General features: G+C 40.2%; 1 protein-coding gene across 1 annotated transcript in view; it reads left to right on the top strand.

Annotated features, from left to right (window-relative positions):
* Positions 1 to 9929, top strand: part of QDPR (quinoid dihydropteridine reductase) — a 10744-nt gene extending 815 nt beyond the window's left edge. The window contains exons 3-7 of the mRNA XM_010576884.1: positions 1312 to 1408; positions 3071 to 3211; positions 5563 to 5671; positions 7090 to 7173; positions 9143 to 9929. Coding sequence (XP_010575186.1) covers positions 1312 to 1408; positions 3071 to 3211; positions 5563 to 5671; positions 7090 to 7173; positions 9143 to 9251 — 540 coding nt within the window. The 3' untranslated portion in view covers positions 9252 to 9929. The remainder of the gene's footprint in view (positions 1 to 1311; positions 1409 to 3070; positions 3212 to 5562; positions 5672 to 7089; positions 7174 to 9142) is intronic.
* Positions 9930 to 19834: the final 9905 nt, after the last annotated feature.

The raw sequence follows: 19834 nt of genomic DNA, 5'->3' as shown, positions 1-19834 counted from the left end.
GGGGGGGGGTTGTCGGGTTGGGGGAAAGAAGCCGCCGCTGTGGGGCGAAGGAGCGCGGCCGGTGGCGGTCCCGCCGCAGTGCCGTCAGCCCGAAGACCCTGGCTTCTGCTCGTCGCTGCTGCTTACTTTTTGTGTGTGTGTGTGTGTGTGTGTAATTTCCCTTTAACCGCATGCGTGCGTGCATGAATATGCAGAAAGAGCTTGATCTGTGAGTTTTGGAGGTTGAGCACGTAAGGAGGTTTTGCGTTATTTTTCTCTAGGTGACTTGAAAAGCCGCAGGCTTTTCAGACGAGTATAATGAAGACGCATTAGGACGCTTTAAAATGCAACACCTTTTTCTAATGTCCTAACTCTTACATGTGTCGTGTGTACGTAGATGGTATACTCACAGCATGCAAACCCTAAGCCCCGATGGGATCCCTAGAGAATGCACTGGTTTCCACGAAGGTAGATACAGGAGAATCCAAGCCAGCCTAAAAACTGCTTTGCCTTATTCTCAAGAGATGGGATTTAATTTTTTTAATTTTAACTTTTGAACCTATTCCTGTTATTGATAAACTGAATCACTAGCCAATATGTTTTCCTTACATCTGCGCAACTCTTAAGGCTTTTAAAGAGTAATATAGAATGTTTGCAACATATTTTTCAATGCTGAACCTTGGTGAAAACCGGTAGATTTTTTTCCTTTTGTTGAGAGATGGATTGTTTGCTTTTCACTTTGGCAGAGAAGATTCATAGCCAACAAATTCATTCCAACTGTTAAGTCTTATAATTGAAAGATAAGAAGATACTGGATATTTAAAAGTATCCCAACTCAAATTTAGGGGCCAGATGAACTGATGGTTGTGGTCTAGATGGAAGCAATAAGAAGGCTAATCTTTAGTTGTTCATTTCTTGCACTGTCATCACAAGTGACACCAGTAGTCCTGGTCAGACCTGGAGTTGCATTTCCTATATTAAACAGCACCATAATACCCACAGAACCACCTGTCAAAAAGTAAGTTGCAATTTAAAATTTTTATTAATGATGTAGGTAAGGGTCAGATCTTTCAGTCCTGCTCAAATCAGTTATTTCAGTGTCGTCACGCACTGTATGGTCTGACTTTTATCTGTAGTTATTTTTCAATACAATTATTTTGTTTCGAGTTCGTAGATCATAAATGTTAATTTTCTACAGCTGTTTAAATTGCTATGTGTTGTGTTACTTGGCTATGTAACTGGAAAAAAGTAACTTTTAAGGCAGTCTTGATATTTACTCCTTTAGCTTATCAGTCCAATGTTTTCAACATGTTTTTGTTTGATGTATTGAAGGTGACAACAGAGGTTGGAAAACTTCTTGGTGAAGAAAAGGTGGATGCGATCTTGTGTGTAGCAGGAGGATGGGCTGGAGGCAGCGCCAAAGCTAAATGTAAGCCTTTGGTACATGCATGCTAGTGAACATGTCAATGAATCCTTAAAAATCATGGTAATAAAGATGTTTGAGGTCATCTTTCTTCCTGAGTCCAGAAGAGGACATAAGCATGAAAGTACAAAATAGCTCAGTCACAATGCTTCTTAGCGCTTCTCTGAATTTTTGCTGTCCGTTAAATTTGCACAGTGCTTACTATTCTCAGTAATACTCCCTGATGCACCAATTTTCATCAGAAAATCTTTATGAAGGAGTTCAGCATTATTATCTATGAACTAACTTTTGCCAAGGTCAGGCAAGTTATGTAAGACAGTGGCTCACCAGAAACATCAATGTTGTTTCCTAATTCATTGCTTTATGCATAAAACCTCAGTTGCCTCCTGCAGTGCTCTGAGCTATTACTGTGCAATACAGTATTGGAAGGAGCTGTCTAATGACCTGAGATCACACTACAGAAAAAAGCCTTCAGTTTAAAAAAAGCATGTAATATAATAAAAAATATAATGTAATATTCGGAACAAAATTTTGTACTTTACCTACTAGTGTAGAGATACGAGAAAAGAATATCGACTTGTTTTCTGTCTGAAGCAAATCTGGTAAAATGTGTCCTTTTCTGCCCCCCCTTCCAGTTTGGACATTACCAGCAAAGATCTCTTTTTAAAGAGAGACAGTGTGGGAAGGCATAGACACTTATACCACAGTTGCATTATATTGGATTGTTATTAGTATGCACTGTATTTTAAATAAGGTAATTTATCATAACCATGATTTATAGTAAAGTTATTGGTAGGGTAGCAGGACATCTTGGGATAGGTGGTCAGCTTATGTCACAGAGTTATTTAGGCTTCTTCCATATTGTGTTATGGAGATGGTTCTTTCTGAATACTAAAGTCTTTTACGTGGCTAGTTGGTTGGTTTTTTTTGTTTTCCCATGCAGATACTGATAATAAAAAAAACAATGATGAGAGTTCAGATTTTGATTTCATTTGAAGTTCTGGTGTACCTCCCCCAGTAGGCTGCCTTACCAGAGGTTGCACTCCAGTATGTAGGGGCACTGGAATGCACACTTGGTACAGTGCAGATGCATGCATCTTCGATATTCCATACCAGTGTACTACTGTCAGGCAGACAGATAGTTTCTTGGTTTATGAAGTAATCTGGTGATAAGAAATACTTTTTTGTTCAACTCCTTTATCTCTTGGAGTCTTCTGTCTGCATACTAATGGACCATAGCTCTTTTGCAGCCAGTGAGGAAGTTACAGAAAGAGATCATGCTACTGCGACGTGCGATGAGGCTAATGTGAGAGTTTGGAGATCCTTGACATAAATTGAAGCAATGCCTACAGGAGTTTCAAGAGCTTGGAATCTTTGAACCATTAATGGAGAGCTAATGGAACTATCTTGTGTTTATTATTTTTATTTCTGGTAATGAGAAAGCAGAAAATTGCCTAGAATATATGCTGTAAAGCTGGGACTCGGAGCCCAAAGAGAAGGGAGATACAGAAGACATAAATTGATATGCTACCCAGTGTGGAAGTAGAAAATGGTAGAAAGCATGTTTTCATAGTCCTGTCACATAGTGCAGTTGCACTCAGTGTGACAGTAAGGAAGTTAGAAGTTGTCTATCTTATAGTTAATTTCACTAATTCTCTTCCTCATCAGCTTTATATAAAAACTGTGATCTGATGTGGAAGCAGAGCGTTTGGACATCGACTATTTCCAGCCACCTAGCCACAAAACATCTGAAACAAGGAGGCCTCTTGACTTTGACAGGAGCTCAGGCTGCTTTATCTGGAACCCCAGGTAAAATGCAATGCATGATAACTGCTGGGACATCAACAGTTACAGCTATCTGTTAGTTTGAGCATTGTTGTTTGTAAAGCAACAGTTTCACTCCCCAATTTCTTGACATCTGGTACAAGTGGAAAATTTCTGCTGAAACACTTAAGGGAAGTGTAATTTTACAGGTAGCAGTACTGAAGCTCTTGAAGCTGGAGTGCAAATAGAATCAGTATTTAAATATTTGACATGCATTGGTGAAATGTACTTGGCTAATAAATGATACAGTAAAAAAAAGTTCGGAAAATAACGAAGAATAGAAGCTCACAGCAAGCTGTAAGTGCTTAAATAAAGTTAAATCTTTGTGTTCTGAAAGGCAGAGTCCTTGATTGCCCAATTTTTCCATTAGTGATGACTTAGCTGATTCTGTTAACTATGCTTGTCCTGTTCGTGGTCTGATTCTAGTCTGCCTTTGCTTCAGACATAGATAAGCTTGTTGACCTTTGGCTTTGCCCTCCACTATTAAATACAAACTTTATTGAGTTTTTTCATCTCGCTCCTCGCCATGTTGGTCCGCATGGAGGAAGAAATCTGGGAGCAATTTAAAATTTAAAAAAAACAAAGCACTGACAAACAAGCCCACAGGCAGGGTGAGGCATATGAGACAAATGCTCTTATTTCCCAATCTTTTATTAGTGTGACTTCAACAATATTTTGATGAGACATAGATACTAAAGTTTATGAATATTCCTGAAAGCTGTGTCTAAATCTGTTCAAGAAAAATATGCTCTAGGTTCTATTTAATGATTTTACCTTCTATGTTTACAGCTGCATCTGGCATAGTCTGAAGATAAAAGGCTTATTTTATGGGAATAAGCAGATGAATAATTTACTGTGCACTACTGACTGACCATATAAAAATGAAAAAATGTGAACTGTGGCAAACTTTCATGTTTTATGTTTGGGTGGTTTTGGGAGGTAGGGACCACAACACAAGAATCAAAGTGATTTGCGTTCATGTTTTGAACTAGCTGGTTTCAAAGAGCCTGACTTTTTCTAAAAAAACACAGTAGTGCTTTGGGCAAACACATGCAACTTATTAACTTCAGGAAGAATTGGGAAAGAATTGTTACTCAACTTTTGCAAATATGACTTGTTAGGCTTGTTACTACCAGCCATTACAGAAGGAATCATCTTTTTCTTGTTTGCTGTTAGTGTGATTTTTTTTTTTTTTTTTTTCTTCCCTATGTGAAAATGTTGATTCACATAATGCAAATTGACGAATACTGGAAGTTTATATAAAAAGTTACAGAAACAATCTGACAGTGGCTAAGAAATGTAGAAGCATGAAAAGGTTTAACAAGACTTGGAATGTTTGGTTTAGACAAGACAAGAGGGGAATACGATAGAGATGCAAATGGTTTTTATTGTAACAATAAAATAAGTTAGCTACTGCTGCCCATGATTCCTCCTAATAAAAATGGATGTTATACAATATGTCTAATTGAATATAATGGAAACACTTCTACAATGCAAAATGACCTTTAACTTTGATACAAAATGCTTGCTCAGGAACATTGGAAAGTGGCTGAGTAGTTATATAGATGGCTAGAAAGGCATCCAGCTGTAGTAGGCAAAATACATTGATGTTTTCATATGTGCTTCATCTGTGTCTGGGCTGCTTGGCAGATATATACCATGAGACATCTTAGACCTATGGGACCCTGATTGTACCTAACCAGTGTGCCTTATGCTCTCATTCCTGTTGCTCTTACACTGCTAACTACTGTCTGCCTAGAAAGCAACAGTGTTTAGGAAGAAGTTTGCTTTACCTGTAGGTTATTTAGTAATTTCCTACCATGAGGGGTTTTTTTGTAGTTTTTGCCAAAGGGCCTGTCAGACTTGGGATGCTGACGAAGTGAATTACAGTTCCGGAGAGAAGTAAGCTGTATCTGTGTGAGTCCAAACCTGCAAATAGCTTAGTCATATGATTAAAATTAATGGACGATTCCCTTACTAAAGTCTATAAGCATCTTCACTTACCCTGTTAGATTTGCAAGGTTAGCCCTGTAGGTCCCGTCCTTCAGGGTACATATGGGTACACTAAGTAAATGTGCTAAACTCAGTAAGCTGCTCATTTCTATAGTGCTGAGTAAATTGAGTTCAGTGATAGTTCCTGGATGTCTAGTAAGAGCTTTTTGTTTCTTTTTTTCCTTTTTTAATACGTATGTTTTGATAATGTTTTAAAAGTGATTCTGTTCTGGTTGTGGTAAATGGTCTTAATATTCGTCAAACAATCTGAGTTTCTGTCATACTAATGATGATATCAAGAGCTGTTTTGATTGTGCTCTAATTTGCCTGTTTTTAATTGTTAGGGATGATTGGCTATGGCATGGCCAAAGGAGCAGTGCATCAGCTTTGTCAGAGTTTAGCTGGTGCCAATAGTGGCTTGCCATCTGGTTCTGCTGCTGTTGCCATTTTACCGTAAGTGGTTGCATAGTTGCCTCTGCCTGTCTTGTTTTATTTAATTACTGCTGTAACCTGGAGTCACATGGATATGCTTGTGATGTCCTGTTCACAGTACACAAACAGCTTCTCAGACCTATGTACAGTTTCACAGAGAAATGAGACATCTTGAATGTATCAACAAAATGATATGCAAGTCACCCTAAAAATGATTAAGTTCTTTTCTTGTCCTTTCCTTTGCAAAATAGTAGTGGATGTTAGGATTAAAATTTGATTCACTTTTAACCAGTTTAACTGTAGCCATTCATTAATGTGTGATCCCCGCCCCCCCCCCAGTATAGAGAGAACTCTAAAAATGAGATGAGCTATTCAGCACAGTTTTACTTGGCTGTGTGATAATGGTAAAGGATTACTTTACAAGTTTTGACTAGTTTAAAGAAGCTTCTTCATAAGGTGCTGCATATCTATGCTTGATCAGTAAAATGAGGTCACTTTAAGGACCTGTGAAAAGAAAAAGTTTAGCTTCTATTTGCCTCTCACACCTTTCTTTTTGATGAGGAAAGCTAGAAGAAGGTGGATGGCCTAGTAGGTCTTCACTATGTGTAAATTTATCAATTCTGCTACAAAAACCAAAAGTATTTTTCTTGCCAGGTCTATATCTAGTTCAGGACCGAAAACTTAGGACTAAAGAGTTCTGTATAGGAATTTGGAACACTACCTGAGTTCTCCCTGCTTTGTTTTCCTCATACACATGCTCTTATGCGCACTTCTTCAGGTCAGAGACCAACAGCATTAAAAGTGTTTGGATAATTCACACCACCTTCTACAGAGCTTTACAGACAGGCAGACACCAAGATCACCGGACTTCTGGGCGTTCTGTGCTTGTATAGTTCTTATGCAAAACTTTGGTTTTGGGTGAATTTTTGAGAGAGTAATAACACCTTGGATTGTCAACAGCATCTCGGTGAGGGAGTTGTGAAAAGTTCAGCCCTTAATATCATTGTATGTAGTGTAAATACGTATCATCAAAGTCAAAACTTCCTATGCTTGTGCACTTAATTTCTGCATTTGTAGCTGGCATGAGGCTAGTTGAAAGCATGGATGTAGCGCATATGTGCTGTGCAGTACATGCAAACAAACGTATTACTGCCATTCCCTGTCTGCACGAGATAGCCCACAGCTCCCTTCCAGTCCAAATAATTGCCCTAATGGGCTGGATGTCATCAGTGAGCCAGGAAGGTGAGGGGTTATGGGTTGGAGCCTTTGATACACATTGAAACTGATGGTTATATGCTGTTAACACATGTAGAGGATGCAAGGGAAATCCATACCACGTGGTATAAGAGTCAAGCATATGTTACAGCAATGAATAGAAGCAGGTAGTGCTCATCAGAAATATGATGTGTAAATAAAAGGCTTATCTTTTTTAATCATAGGGTTACCTTAGATACACCAGCAAACAGGAAATCAATGCCTGACGCAGATTTCAGCTCCTGGACACCCTTAGAATTCATTGCTGAGTGAGTATCTGTGTGATAATTAAACAATTCCTCACTGTCTCTCTTGCTGCTGCATCTTACTGCATGTTCTTTCTAGACAGGCATCTTGGATTTGGGTGTGTTTTTTCCTCTGTCATCTCCTCATTGTGTATGTTTCTAAATCACGTTGGGTTTATTGCACCGGCTTCTTAACTGGAGAAAATTAGCCCAACTCTGTCAACCTCAGCATCTGTATGCCGGTTATTCTGACAAGGGAGATAGCCTTAAGCAGTTGGAAGCCAGAGAATCTCATAAAGCCTGTAGACAAATTAAATTGCAGACAGCAGAGGCAGGAGACAGTAGTCTGGCCTAAAGGTGGACTGCAAAAAGGCATGTAAACTTTTGTGGGATTTTTTTCTTTTAAACACTCTTTACTGCCCAGTCTATGGTGTGTTAGTTCACTTCTGTCAGCTGGCAAAATTCCTGCTCTTGTTTAGAAAAATTTAGTCAAGATTTTTTAATTTTTCATCATCCACAAAGGCTTGTCCAGAATGATGTTGCAAAATGCTGAAACTTCAACTGTAGCTTATGTAACAGCAGGCTGAGATTATAAGGCTTACTGTTTCTCATTCCTCTCAGAGAGGGTGCAGCGTAAGTACCACTTTCTGTGATGTGATGGGGAGTAGCAAACGTGCTGCTGAGGGTGAGCTGTGAAAAGGAAGAAAGTAAGGAGACAACTCTCTTGCTGCTTTGAGGAAAAACAAAGATGAGTCTATGTTCATACATGTAAAGAGCTTACTCTTACACATTTTTGAAGTCTTTTAGAACTGACACCGAAACTGCTTTTACATATCGCTAATTGTTCAGAGAGTAGTTTAGTTCTGACATTAGATTTCTTTTTTTGTGATTTTTTTTTTAAGTTGGACGTCAGAGTGGGAGATGGTTTTTGTTGTGAGAAGCCTGTGCAGCTGTTTGATGTGGCTCTTTAAAAGGGCCTCATCAGTTGAATTTAGTTGGGGTAAAAATGTTTTAAAAAAATATGTTTAATTTCTTGTGCTCCAGAGACTGCTTAGCCAGATGTTGTGGTTTTACAAATTCATTTTTTTAATTTTAACGTCTAATTTTTTTCCTTATGGGAGAATTAGGTTGATTGGTTAGGTTTGTTTCTTGGGTTCTAATTCCCTAAACTTTAAATCCAGCTTTGAAAACTGAAAATCTCACTAGCTGTGGAAGAAAAACATCCAATGTTGTTAAGCGTTGGTAACATCTGCATCTTGGGAAGGATGCAGAAAATCTTTTCCTATATGGAATTTTTGGGCGCTTGAATTTTGTGCCCTGGAAACCATTGATGGCAGTTGCTATGTCTGCAACATTGGAAGGGTTGATGGACCTGAAAAATATACTGCGCTTTCTGTATTCTATTTTGAGTAAGGAGTTTGTATTGCATTTTGATAAGGAGTGTTCTGGTGTGCTACCTAGAACGAGTCCATCTTACTTGGTGCTATTTTGGATGTCTTAGGGCTTTCTATGCTTCTGCTGAGACCACTTTTGCAGTTAAATATCCAAGTGTTATAATGGCCTGTTGGCAGGCTAATGGGTTTAGCAACTCTTATTTTAGCCATAAACCTGTGTTTCTGGTACATACTGTAAAGGCAACTTAAATAGTCTCTCCTTCCACTTTTCAAATTTTTTTTTTAACTTGGAAAAAAACTTGCCACTTTGGCTTGCCACTTTGATGTTTTAAACTCCTAGCCTTTTCCTTTAAGGTGTTCTGAAAATCCTCTGTGTGCACGGTAAAGCCCTATGGATTTCTGTGGGCCTCTGTCCAGCTCTGAGGGTCTGAATCCAGTGATCACACTGCCAGTTTACAAGATACATAGAAATCACTAGAGAGGGCAATAGGAAAAGAAGGAAACAGGTTTTTATTTTATGCTTCCTGTCAATATGCCTGATAGTAGCGTTTATTTTTTTTCTCCTCCTCACCCTGTTTCATCCATTTATTTTAAAACAGGACCTTTTATGACTGGATAACAGGAAAGAATCGACCAAACTCGGGTAGTCTAATCCAGGTGATAACTACAGGAGGGAAGACTGAACTAGTTGCAGCAGCACATCTTTGATGTCAGTCGCTTAAGATGGTGGAACTTCAGCAAAGGCGAAGCTATGGAAAATCTGTCTGCCAGTATAATTTGGATGGTCTTCTCTATCCAGTGATTGTAGTTATGTCATTAATGGAACCAGATTTCAAGTAATACTTATGTGCTGTCAGTTGTGAACTATCAGCATTTGTTTACCAACAAGTATCAAGTATTTGTCTCTAAATGAAAGTTGCAGGCTTTAAAGTCTGTAGATGTCCTAATTCTGAGCACTGTATGTAAACTTACCTGTTTTCTCTGAAATGGTAATTGTGCTTTATATATGTGATTATATGACATAACTGTGGTTTGTTTGTTTCTTTTTTCTCTCTCAATGTTTCTGGCAACTTAGTGTGAGTCTTTCAGCAGTCTGTCTGTCTTTTTCTGTCTGAGAATATAACCTTGCCCCTGCATATTATGTTGGCTGTAATTATAGCAAACATTGCAGTCATATATAATGTCCTAGTCTTGTACCATTTTTCTTGTGAATGTCCCACTGTGTAGAGATTACTCACTTGAGAAGGAGTTCCTGATTTGCCTTACAGTTTATAATCTGCTATCAGGCCTACAGTTGTAGGATAAAACAGTTGTTCTGCCAGATGATTAGTATGTCTTTGTGTTAGTCATGATGGTTCTTTACTTTTTTGAAAAAGTGCTGTAAAGAAGTACTAGAAAAAGCATACACACGCTTCTATTGGAATATGGAACTTTTTGTGCTAAATAAATGTATATTGTTTTATGTACTGGGCTGTCTCCATCACTGTAATGCAAATATCTGGGTAACATTTTGATCAGTTTAACTGAACTTGCAGTTCAGTTATGGCAAAGGACTTCATTTTATACTTATGTCCTTCTGATCATGCTGCATAAAATACATTTCTGGTGGTAGAGGTGGAAAAGCCTGCACGAGGCAGGCCTTCAGCTGGAGCAAATGTTTTCCTTAATCCAGCTACATTACATGGAAATACAGTTTGGTTGCAGAGTGAAAGTATTGCCTATTCTGACCATAGACTTACATGGAACCGGTGCTTTCCTTTTTTTTTTTTTTTTTTGGAATATCTTGAAAACAATTGAATACATGAAGTTGTATGTACATTCTTTCTATGCGCTTTCTTTATTAACTTCAGGGTTGTGCTGGGGAAGGATTTATAGGCATGAGTCAGGAAACCTTTCCCTTCTCCCCACTAGGAAAAGCTCATACGTGCCCATGTCAATCTTAACATGGTCAGATGGCTGCATGATTGCCTTTTTTGGTATGACTGTCCCTGTACTCATTTTGTTTTGCTGGGTGCAAAGGAGTAAAGGGGAAATTTTATGTCCTGTCAGACCACTCAAGAACTGTCAATTTATGAAGCTGCTTTTGATTTTAAATGGAAGACTAGCCACTATGCTATTTGACCAGCAATGTCTACAGGCTAGGAGTACAGACAAAAACTGCAAGGCACTGATAAGGAATGAAATAAGGCATTACTTGATTGTTCTGGAAAAGGAAAGAGCTATTGTACTACAAGCTTACATGATTTGAAGGCTTCCCTTTGCCAAGCTAGCTGAATTTCCAAGTTGCTGTGTTGTTCTTGCAAACTTCTATTGAATTGTGTCTCTGAAGCTCCCTGAAGAGCAGATCAAACTCTTGAATGGTGAAGGGAGCATGGCTGGGATTCCAGATGTGCATTTATACAGCTGTATAGGAGCACAGGGCCAAGGACCTAGCAGGCTGTATGGCTCATGAGTATTTTTGCAGAACTTGCTGTGGCAGAAGATAACACAGCAAATGGGACTAATATGAGCAAGGACTCTTTTATTTGCTAAGGGCTACAGGGGCTTTTCAGGCATCTTTGTAGATTATGTGCATGTACCTGGAGCTTAATGTTATTAATAATAACCTGGTGGAAAAGGCAAATGGCTGGTCATTGGTCATGTTGAATTAAGTTGAAGGTTGTGGCTAGCCAACCCTGAAATTACACAGGAGAAAAGAGGGAAACCGGGTTTAAATTTTGGTAGAGAACAGAAGGTCAGAAAAAGACAATGAGGTGCGATCCATGCATTTCAGAAGCTAGATTGATTCATTCTTCTCCATTAGAAAGACCTGATGGTCCTGGTAGGAAAACCTGAGGCAAATCTGTGGTTCTGACCCAGATGCTTCAGGTATGCTCTGTCAGTGTCAACCAGAGATAGGGCCTCGAAAACGGGGGAGGTGTCTACGCTATCCTAAGGAGAGGGTCACTAAGCTCGTGGAGACCTAACGTGGTTAGTTGTCTCCATCCAGGTCGTACTGCATGAATGCACCAGCGCAGGTCTAGGAGCAGGATGGCTGCGCTAGGACAGTGTTGAACAAGAAGCAGTGCCACCAGTCGCTCTGTTGCTTTACGTGTGCAGCATAGCTCCAGTGCCGGTTCAATGCCTCACAGGGGTCTGCTGTGCACATCCTGACTGCTGCTCTCAGCCAGCTAATTAAATGAAAGGCTATGGTGGTTGTAAGACAGAGTAGCTGTATAAACTCATGAGATGGAAGAAATCCATGTTGAGTGGAGTGTGAACATAGTAACAGGAACATTGTCCTCAACTGAGTTTTCCTTCTTCCACTCTTGCTTGAAGGGGGAAGAATGGTAGAAAACGAGCAATTTCTCTGTTCCATAAAAGGTGTCTACCCCAGTGTCCTCATTCAACTGGTACTGGTGCCTACTGGATAAGAAGCGGTAATATAGCTATCAGAAACAATAATACGTTGGCTGTAGCAATGCAAGAGTCATGAAATACGCTGACTGTGAAACAGTAGTGTTAAAACATAATTGTGAATGGAAGACTGTTGACTGGATTACTAACTTTTATCAGTTGCAGGTATGCGTGGAAATATTTGAAAACGGCTTATTGAAGCTTGAGGGTGAGAATGAAGGTGTTGGCAGGAGTATGTCAAGCTTGCTGCTAGAGCTGAGAGATTCAACTTGGAGAGTGTGATGGAAAAGAGGCTTTATTTTGACCAGTTTCATCCTGTGTTTCTACAAACTATTCCAATTAAGTAATGTCTAGGAAAAAAAGCCACCCTGACACTGCAAACGTCTGGGTTGCCTGGCTCCTTCAGCAGGCTCAGAGATGTGTTGGTGCTGCAATGAGAAGGAGAGATGTAGTCTGTGGGAACTGCAGGGAGTTAATCCATACTAAACACACACACACACAACTGGAGACTGCAGGTCTAGTGTGAAGATTGTCACAGAATCCCAGAATGGTTTGGGTTGGAAGGGACCTTTGAAGATCATCTAGTCCAACCTCCTGCCATGGGCAGGGACAACTTAGTGCTTCTTACAGAAATACAATACCTGATGAATTTCCACTGTAGTGTTGTTAAGAACCCCTGAATTGTTCAGCATATATTACTATTTCTATGGCATCATCAACCACAATGTAATACTGCAGAAGTAAGCAGTTTATCCTCCTTTAATTTAAGGAATGCAATATTTATTTTTCTTACATATATTAAGCAGCTGAATTTATCAGGTTTTTTTAGGACTGTACAACTGCTGTCATATTAAAAAATTCACAAGCACAGAGCCAATTTAGTAAGGCACTTTTCTATACAACCTCCTTTCGAAGATGCATACTACTGTCTACTTAAAGAAAGAGATCGGTGAGGTCTGGGAAAAAATAAGACACAAATCGTGCCACGCATGTCAGTCCTGCTCTTACGCTCTAACCCGTTTGTGCTTAGCATTCTGGTTTTTGCAGGTGTAGCAGTCTACCCCGTGCTCTTAGAAAAGGGATGTTTCCACACCTGAGCCAATGCGCCTTTGAAAAGGTGATGCGGTTACATGGTACATCCATACACACATAGGTACAATTACCCCAAACTGGGGTGGCTGTTACACATGGCATCAGATACAAATGTGCAGAGACAAAATACGGCTTTGTCAGAATGCCATGGCAACCAGGACAGGTCCGTTCTGTGTAGATGGTTTTTTCTCCTACAGATTTAGAAAAAGTAGATTTTAATAAAGCCTAAGTAAGTATAAAAGACACTTGTGCAGTAGAATACCAGGAGTATCATTACAAATCCAAAGACCTCTGAACACTGGGCAAGAAGCTGTTTTCAACATTTCAGGTGTAAGTGGGTGAGAACCTGAGCTGCTGTTCAGACTGAGGCCGCCATCCTGCAAAGCCTGACCCACATACGGTCCCGTTGCTTTGCAGAACCTTTGGTTCATTGCAGGACTGAGTCTGGAATGTTTTCAGATTTCACTGTGAAGTGTAATTCACATATTTTACCAACAGGTTTAATTAGCTTGTCGAAGTTACGTTTTTATGGGAAAATTAGTTTTCTACCAATTAGCTAATAACAATTGCCACAAAATGAAGGTTTAAAATTATGCTCTGCACCCAAGGAAAACAGATGGAATGGTTTCCAAATACGATGGTAGCTGAGTCATTCAGCAGTTACAGTTCTACAATTAACCCCAAATTGCACTTTGAAACCTTTTGTTGAAATAATTCATTATGCTAAACAAGCACGATTTTTTTATAGTGGAATGAAAACCACCATCACAACAAAAAGTAGCATTTATTATCTTTTTTCTTCTTCCTTGTATTGGCTCACTGGAAGAAAACAGATGGGGAGTGTAATAGCATGCGGAGATGCTTCAGACTAACCCTTGCAGTGTTGAACAAGGTGAGAAGTAGGCAGACATCTGAAAAGCATTGCAGAAGTCAATAGCAAATGTCACTTGAGATTTAGATCCCTGTCAGACACTGTCATTCTTGCACTTCCTGAAACACCTTGTTCTAAATGATTTGCTTTATAAATACGGCCAGTCTCAACACTGTCTGTGAGGACTCTTCTGGGGTATGATCACAGACTCCCACAGCTGAGTTGAGGCTGATCTTCAGGAATGCCAGTAGAGGGCAGAGACTTCCAATACATCGTGAAGATTTCTCTACTGCTAGGAATACGTAACCGTGTTCTTTTTGGCAGCGAGGATTTTAATTGTGCCACAGCCTCTTCCGAGAGGATCATTCTCCTTTCTTGCTTTATTGCCTACAATCCAAGCTTTCTGGCCTTTCCTACACCACGCATATGCAGCCTGTTACATATACCACTTCCAGAAACCGTTCCATCTATTTCAAACAAAACAAACCAAACCCCCAAACAACAACAAACACCACCACACTCAAAAAAAAAAAAAAACCAACCCAAAAAGAAGTCAAGGCTGTGAAGGCAGTCCCACAGCAGGGTGTAGCATTACTGTTGACATTTTATCAGCAAGTGGATTGTCAATCAATATTGTGTAACACAGGTTTAAGGGCTTGGACACAACAGGAAGGCAAACAGATTATCTAACTTCGCTACTGCACATAAGGATCATAAGAATTTCCTAACCTAACCAAAAGAACCAGCATCTATTCAGACCAGACTGGTATTAATGAAGAGACGGAATCTGGAGACACAAAATTTAGTTACTATAGGGTTTTGAATGTGAAAGTTTTAACTCCTTTGCCTGTGAAATGAAGGAATAGATAATATTAAAAAAAGTGTTATTTAGGAGGGAACAAGAAGTAGCAAGCCACACGACTTTCATTGCTGTAGTTTAATATTCATTATCCAGTGCCTCCTGTAGATATGAACTACACCACTAATCACAGTATTTTCCTTGTATGAACTTCCTCTTAAATAGTAAGTATGTATTAGGACATTCCTACAAATGAAAAGTATAGAAAAACCTTAAGACTGGAGCCCCTGGTTTCTGTTCTTGCTTTGGCTACTGGTCTGCTGGAAGACTTCAAATGTGTCCATGCCTCATATCCCAAATATATGAGAGACTATTTTAAAGTGCTTTGAGATCTACTGATGAAAATCAGAACATAGGAATGAAATACAATTATCTCTCTGTGAGTGCAATAATAGAAGCTCAAAATACCTTGTTTGTCATTGGTCTCATTGAAATTAATGTAAAATTGTGACCACAAGCCAAAGTCATATCACTTTGCTACCAGTCATGTTCAGTGATTTGCAAAAAAAGTACGATACCAAAGATTACCTCAGCCGGGTAATTTGGACATCACTTACCTGTGTATCTGGCGGTAGATAGTGGTATTTTCTATCCAGCACAACAGGCATTAATTTTTTGTGACTATTATAGCAGGAATTTAAAAATACAGTGCTGTTTTTAATTTTGAACAAACCAATTACTCTTTCTACCAATGTATTCTTAACATCTTAGCGAGACAGGGCTGAGGAAGTAATACAAATGGGGCCCATATTAGATTCTGGATCCACACGAGTTAGCATGATGGTTAGCTTTTTTTATTTAAGCCCGTATACACACATCACCTGGAAGGAGATAGTCTCTTTGACTCCCAAGAAGGTTTTTCTTTCCAAATTATTAAGATCCTTCTTATATGCTCAGACTCCCAGATTTTCCTCCATCCTCCATGTGAAGAATGACCAGACTTTTAAAATGCAAGCTGCTGGTTACCAAAATCAGTGTGTACTACCCCAGACAGCAGGGCATAGCTATGTATGTCTGAAGTAAGTGCCTCAAGAGTACAGTATTGCACTAATCAAACGAAGCAGTCAGTAATCCAGCAGGTCTTAATGACCTACTTTATCTACATTACCCAATAAATAGCTTTAACTCCACTAATTTTTGTGAATAACAATTTTTCTTTCTCCTTACACCCCCCCCCAAACTTCCTGCTTGCAAATTGAGGCCTATCTTCAACCAAAGTGTTACCCCGCAAAACTTTACACCATCTGTATAGCTAGCATGTAGGGAAACCACAGTATTAGCAATATGAGGCTACACAGACACGTAAAAACGTGTATCCCCCCCCCCTCCCCTGTCTCAGCTTCCCTTATTTTCCCCGTGGATTACAGTCTCTCAGCCCAAATTTGCTCAGAGATGTGTCAGGCCGCGTAGGAGGTTGAGCTGCTGTGTGCCTAATGGTTTTCTGCTCCGCTTTGCCTGCTGGTTTTCCTATGGCTCAGTTCCTTGGTGCCCTTGCCCCAGCGTGGGACATCCCTGAGGGGCAGCGGCGTCCCTGAGGCTGGCCTGCCCACCATCCCTGCAGGGGTGCCCCTGCGGCCCCGGTCCCTCGGGGCGTCCCACAGGCAGCAGCCCCCTCCATAAATGCACGCACCCCCTTTTGGCATGCAACAACACCCCCCCCTCCACAAAAGTGTCCCCAAGTTGCCACCAGCGTCTTTCTTAAGTAAGTTTCAGCCAGGGCAGCCTGTGCTTCCCCTGCTTGCGGTGGTTTTGGTGCACCAGGGGTTAGTCCCCACAGGTGTCTGGGCTGGACAGAACCGGTTCTGACCGGCCCGGGGCAGTTCCTGGCCGCCCTCCTCACAGGGCACTGGGCAGCCCCTGCGACTCACAGCTCCCTGTCAGCCCTTATGAGGGTAAGCAGGGAAAAATGGGGGGGGGGCAAGGGTCAGAAAAGGACCAGCTTGGGAGGGAAAGGGGATTAAAAAGGTAAATTTGTGATGAGCTTTTGCCAGCTTGCCACGGGGTGGGTTGAAAGGCTTGCCTGGTGTGACTGCAGGCACGCACCGTGTTCCTGCGGCAGAGGGGTTTTGTCTTCAGTGTGCTGGTAGAGAAAAAGAGCGTAAGGCATGCTTAGCATACAAACAACTTGAGTGCTGTGGAAAAAAGCGGGAACATCATGTGGAAGATATATGGTGGGGGAGGACAGGCTATTAATGATGTAAGAACTGTTTAGCTGGCATGCAGTCATGTATACACTTAAAACATTTTTTTCTTGGTGCTTATTAGGAAGGGCAAAGCGGTGTTTGCCCTTAGAGTCATCAGGTGGTGTAAAATGCTGTTTGAAGGGACGAGGACAGTTTACCAGCTCTCGCTGTTGGCTGCTGGCCGGGCGCTGGGTACACCCAGCGGCACAGGGCTGCAGGCCTGCGGGCTCCGGGGCAGCACTGCGGCGTGCCCAGGTACATGGCTTCCGTAACAGCTGGTCACCAGGGTTAAATAAATAGGTAAATTCAAAGCAACAGAGGTGGATAAACATATCTGTCAGAGAGTAAGAGCTGAATTTTCAGATAAGGTAATAGTTATTTCTTTCATGAGGGTCTGATACCTTTTGAAATACTGTTTAAAATTGGAACAAAACAGGAGTTGTCCCTCCTGAAGTGCCCACTATTCATTTCTAGTGGGGGCTAGATTTTCAAACTAACATCTTCGCCTTAACCCTTGTGCTTTTAGTTAGTAACTTGCCAAAACCACCGGACTTCAGATAAGAGGATATACCTCCTGTTTTTCTAGCTTCTGGTTTCGCAGTTTTTAGGTGGTTTAAGTCAATACTTTCTATTCAGAAAGAGATACTAGGTGCATCTGGTGTTACGTACATCTGCTACAACAAAATTACTTGGGTAAGCGCCTTCAGGATTAAGGCTTTCTAAAAGTTGTAGCAAATTTGAGTTACGTTCCATCATTTAATGCATTAATTTCACCTGAACCATAGTCAACAGGGAACAGATGAAAACAGAGCAATTGCTTTGTGTACAGCTGCATTCTGTGGATTTCATGTAGAGACTCTGAATGCAGCTGAACATGTCATGATTAGGAAAATTCTTAATGTTTAGGGTTTTTTTTCCTATAATGATTTTTCATTGAGGGTGGCATTTAGACGGTAATTTTGAAGTTCAGCAGGAAAAAAGGGAGATTGATCTTAAGTAGTTTTGTTCCACTTACTCATTGTTAAATGTATTATTCTTTGTCCTATTAATTTTTTTGAGATCTCAATCAGAAACACTTTGTGAGGCATGATTCCAGCCACTGTGATTATAGGTTGCTTTGGATTGCTGAGCAAAGTGGAACTGTTAACAAGAGTGGGTCTCTGGTGTGGGTGAACTAGAGCTCATGCTAGAGCTTTAGAGCACAGTTTATTCTAATGGAGAACAAGTGGGAACAGTACTGGAGGATGATGGTGATGCTGAAGACTGGGATAAAATGGATGAGTGAAATAAGACGAGCAAGCATGGACATAAGGAAGAAGGGGGTTACTCGTCAAATTGAAAGTAAAAATGTGAGCCCAGAACTCCAGTATATGGCAAGAAGTGGAGCAAACTCCTGTTTTCTTCTTGAGTAACAGAGCAAACCTAGGGTTGTACTAGCACTAATTGGCAGGTTTTGGTGTAAGGGTATCAACATCATACAGAAAGATCAATGTTCTAGGTAAAGATATAAATCGTGGCTTTATGACCATGTGGATTTATAAAAAAAAGCTTAAGAGAAGTGAATTCTGAGTTAAGAATTAGCCAAAGCAGGCATGAATATTAACAAGGTATTTTCTTCTCTTGCTTGATTCTTTCTGGGTTAAGGGAACCAAGACTCCACACGTTCTTTATGCAGTCATGAAAAAATCAACTAACTGGGTCAATCTGCATTACAGGGGAAATTATCACCCAGGTGATAGAAACAATGTACCTGTTCCAATCCGAAAAGATAACATTTTAACCTGTGATTTCTATTTTCTGAACAAACAAGGCTATCTCGTGTTGCTAGCTTCAGAAACCAACCCTGGTAGCAATGCAGACCTCCCAAATATGTGAAATGAATTACACTCTCTGTGTTTCATATGTGGGCAGAGCAGTCCACAATTTTGATGGGAAGCTTCTCCAACCATACAAAATTAATATTAAAAGACTAAAGGTGCTTATTGGCAGCATAAGTTGCAATTTGGATTAAAACATATAATGTGGTCTCATTGAACCCAGAGGAAACAAATGGGTTTGAATTCTACATTCTTCTGCTTGTGCCAGGAGGTGAAACAAGTATGACATCACTGCAGAGATTAAAAACGTGGTTCTTTTCACTGTCAGCATTTCTGTTACCCCAAGCAGTTAAAATTTCTGTGAGGAAACTAGAGGTATAAGGAGGATTTAGTGGAAGGAGTGGGTGAGAAAGAGAAGATTGGCTAGTGGGGAGGGATGTGGAAAATGGAAGATAAAGTCTAGGATCATTCTGGAGCTGGAAGACAAATCCACCTCTACAGTTTCCCACTACAGCCTTCTACCACCCTCTGTGTTCACAGTTATATCCATGCTTATTTTAATAATAGCAGCCTCCCCATTATGTCTCTTACTGTTGCCCAGTTACCTCTGCTTCTCTGCATCCCTCTTTTATTTTAAGAAGTGTAAGAGATGAAGTTCAACCTCCCTTCAGTTCTTCCCACTTTTCAGAAGACACTCAGATAACTTGTCATAACCAGTATGAAATATCACGTGGGGGAAGACTCTGAATGTAGCTATCAATGCTTCAGTGCTTGCATTGGTGATGAAACTGGCATTTTGAGTTGTTAGTGCCCTGAGAAGAATGTTCTCCACTGCTACTAGCTTAATAACCTGAAGTTGTAAAATGTTTCATGGCAAGTGCAGTGAAAATGAAACTACAAAATGTCCAATTTGTTGCTACTTACCACAATAGATCTTACCATGTCAAGAGACCTGTCTATGTAGCTGTTTGAAATCATTATTCAAAAGCCAAGGTGTCTTCCATTCACTGAAAAATTAGTGTTGGAAAACTAAACATTTAACTTGTAAATTTTTGGCTAATCAGATGTTTCTT

The sequence above is a fragment of the Haliaeetus leucocephalus genome, unplaced genomic scaffold (assembly GCF_000737465.1).
Source record: "Haliaeetus leucocephalus isolate CR32 unplaced genomic scaffold, Haliaeetus_leucocephalus-4.0 Scaffold545, whole genome shotgun sequence".
NCBI lineage: Eukaryota > Metazoa > Chordata > Aves > Accipitriformes > Accipitridae > Haliaeetus > Haliaeetus leucocephalus.
This window is presented reverse-complemented; position numbering and strand designations above follow the sequence as displayed.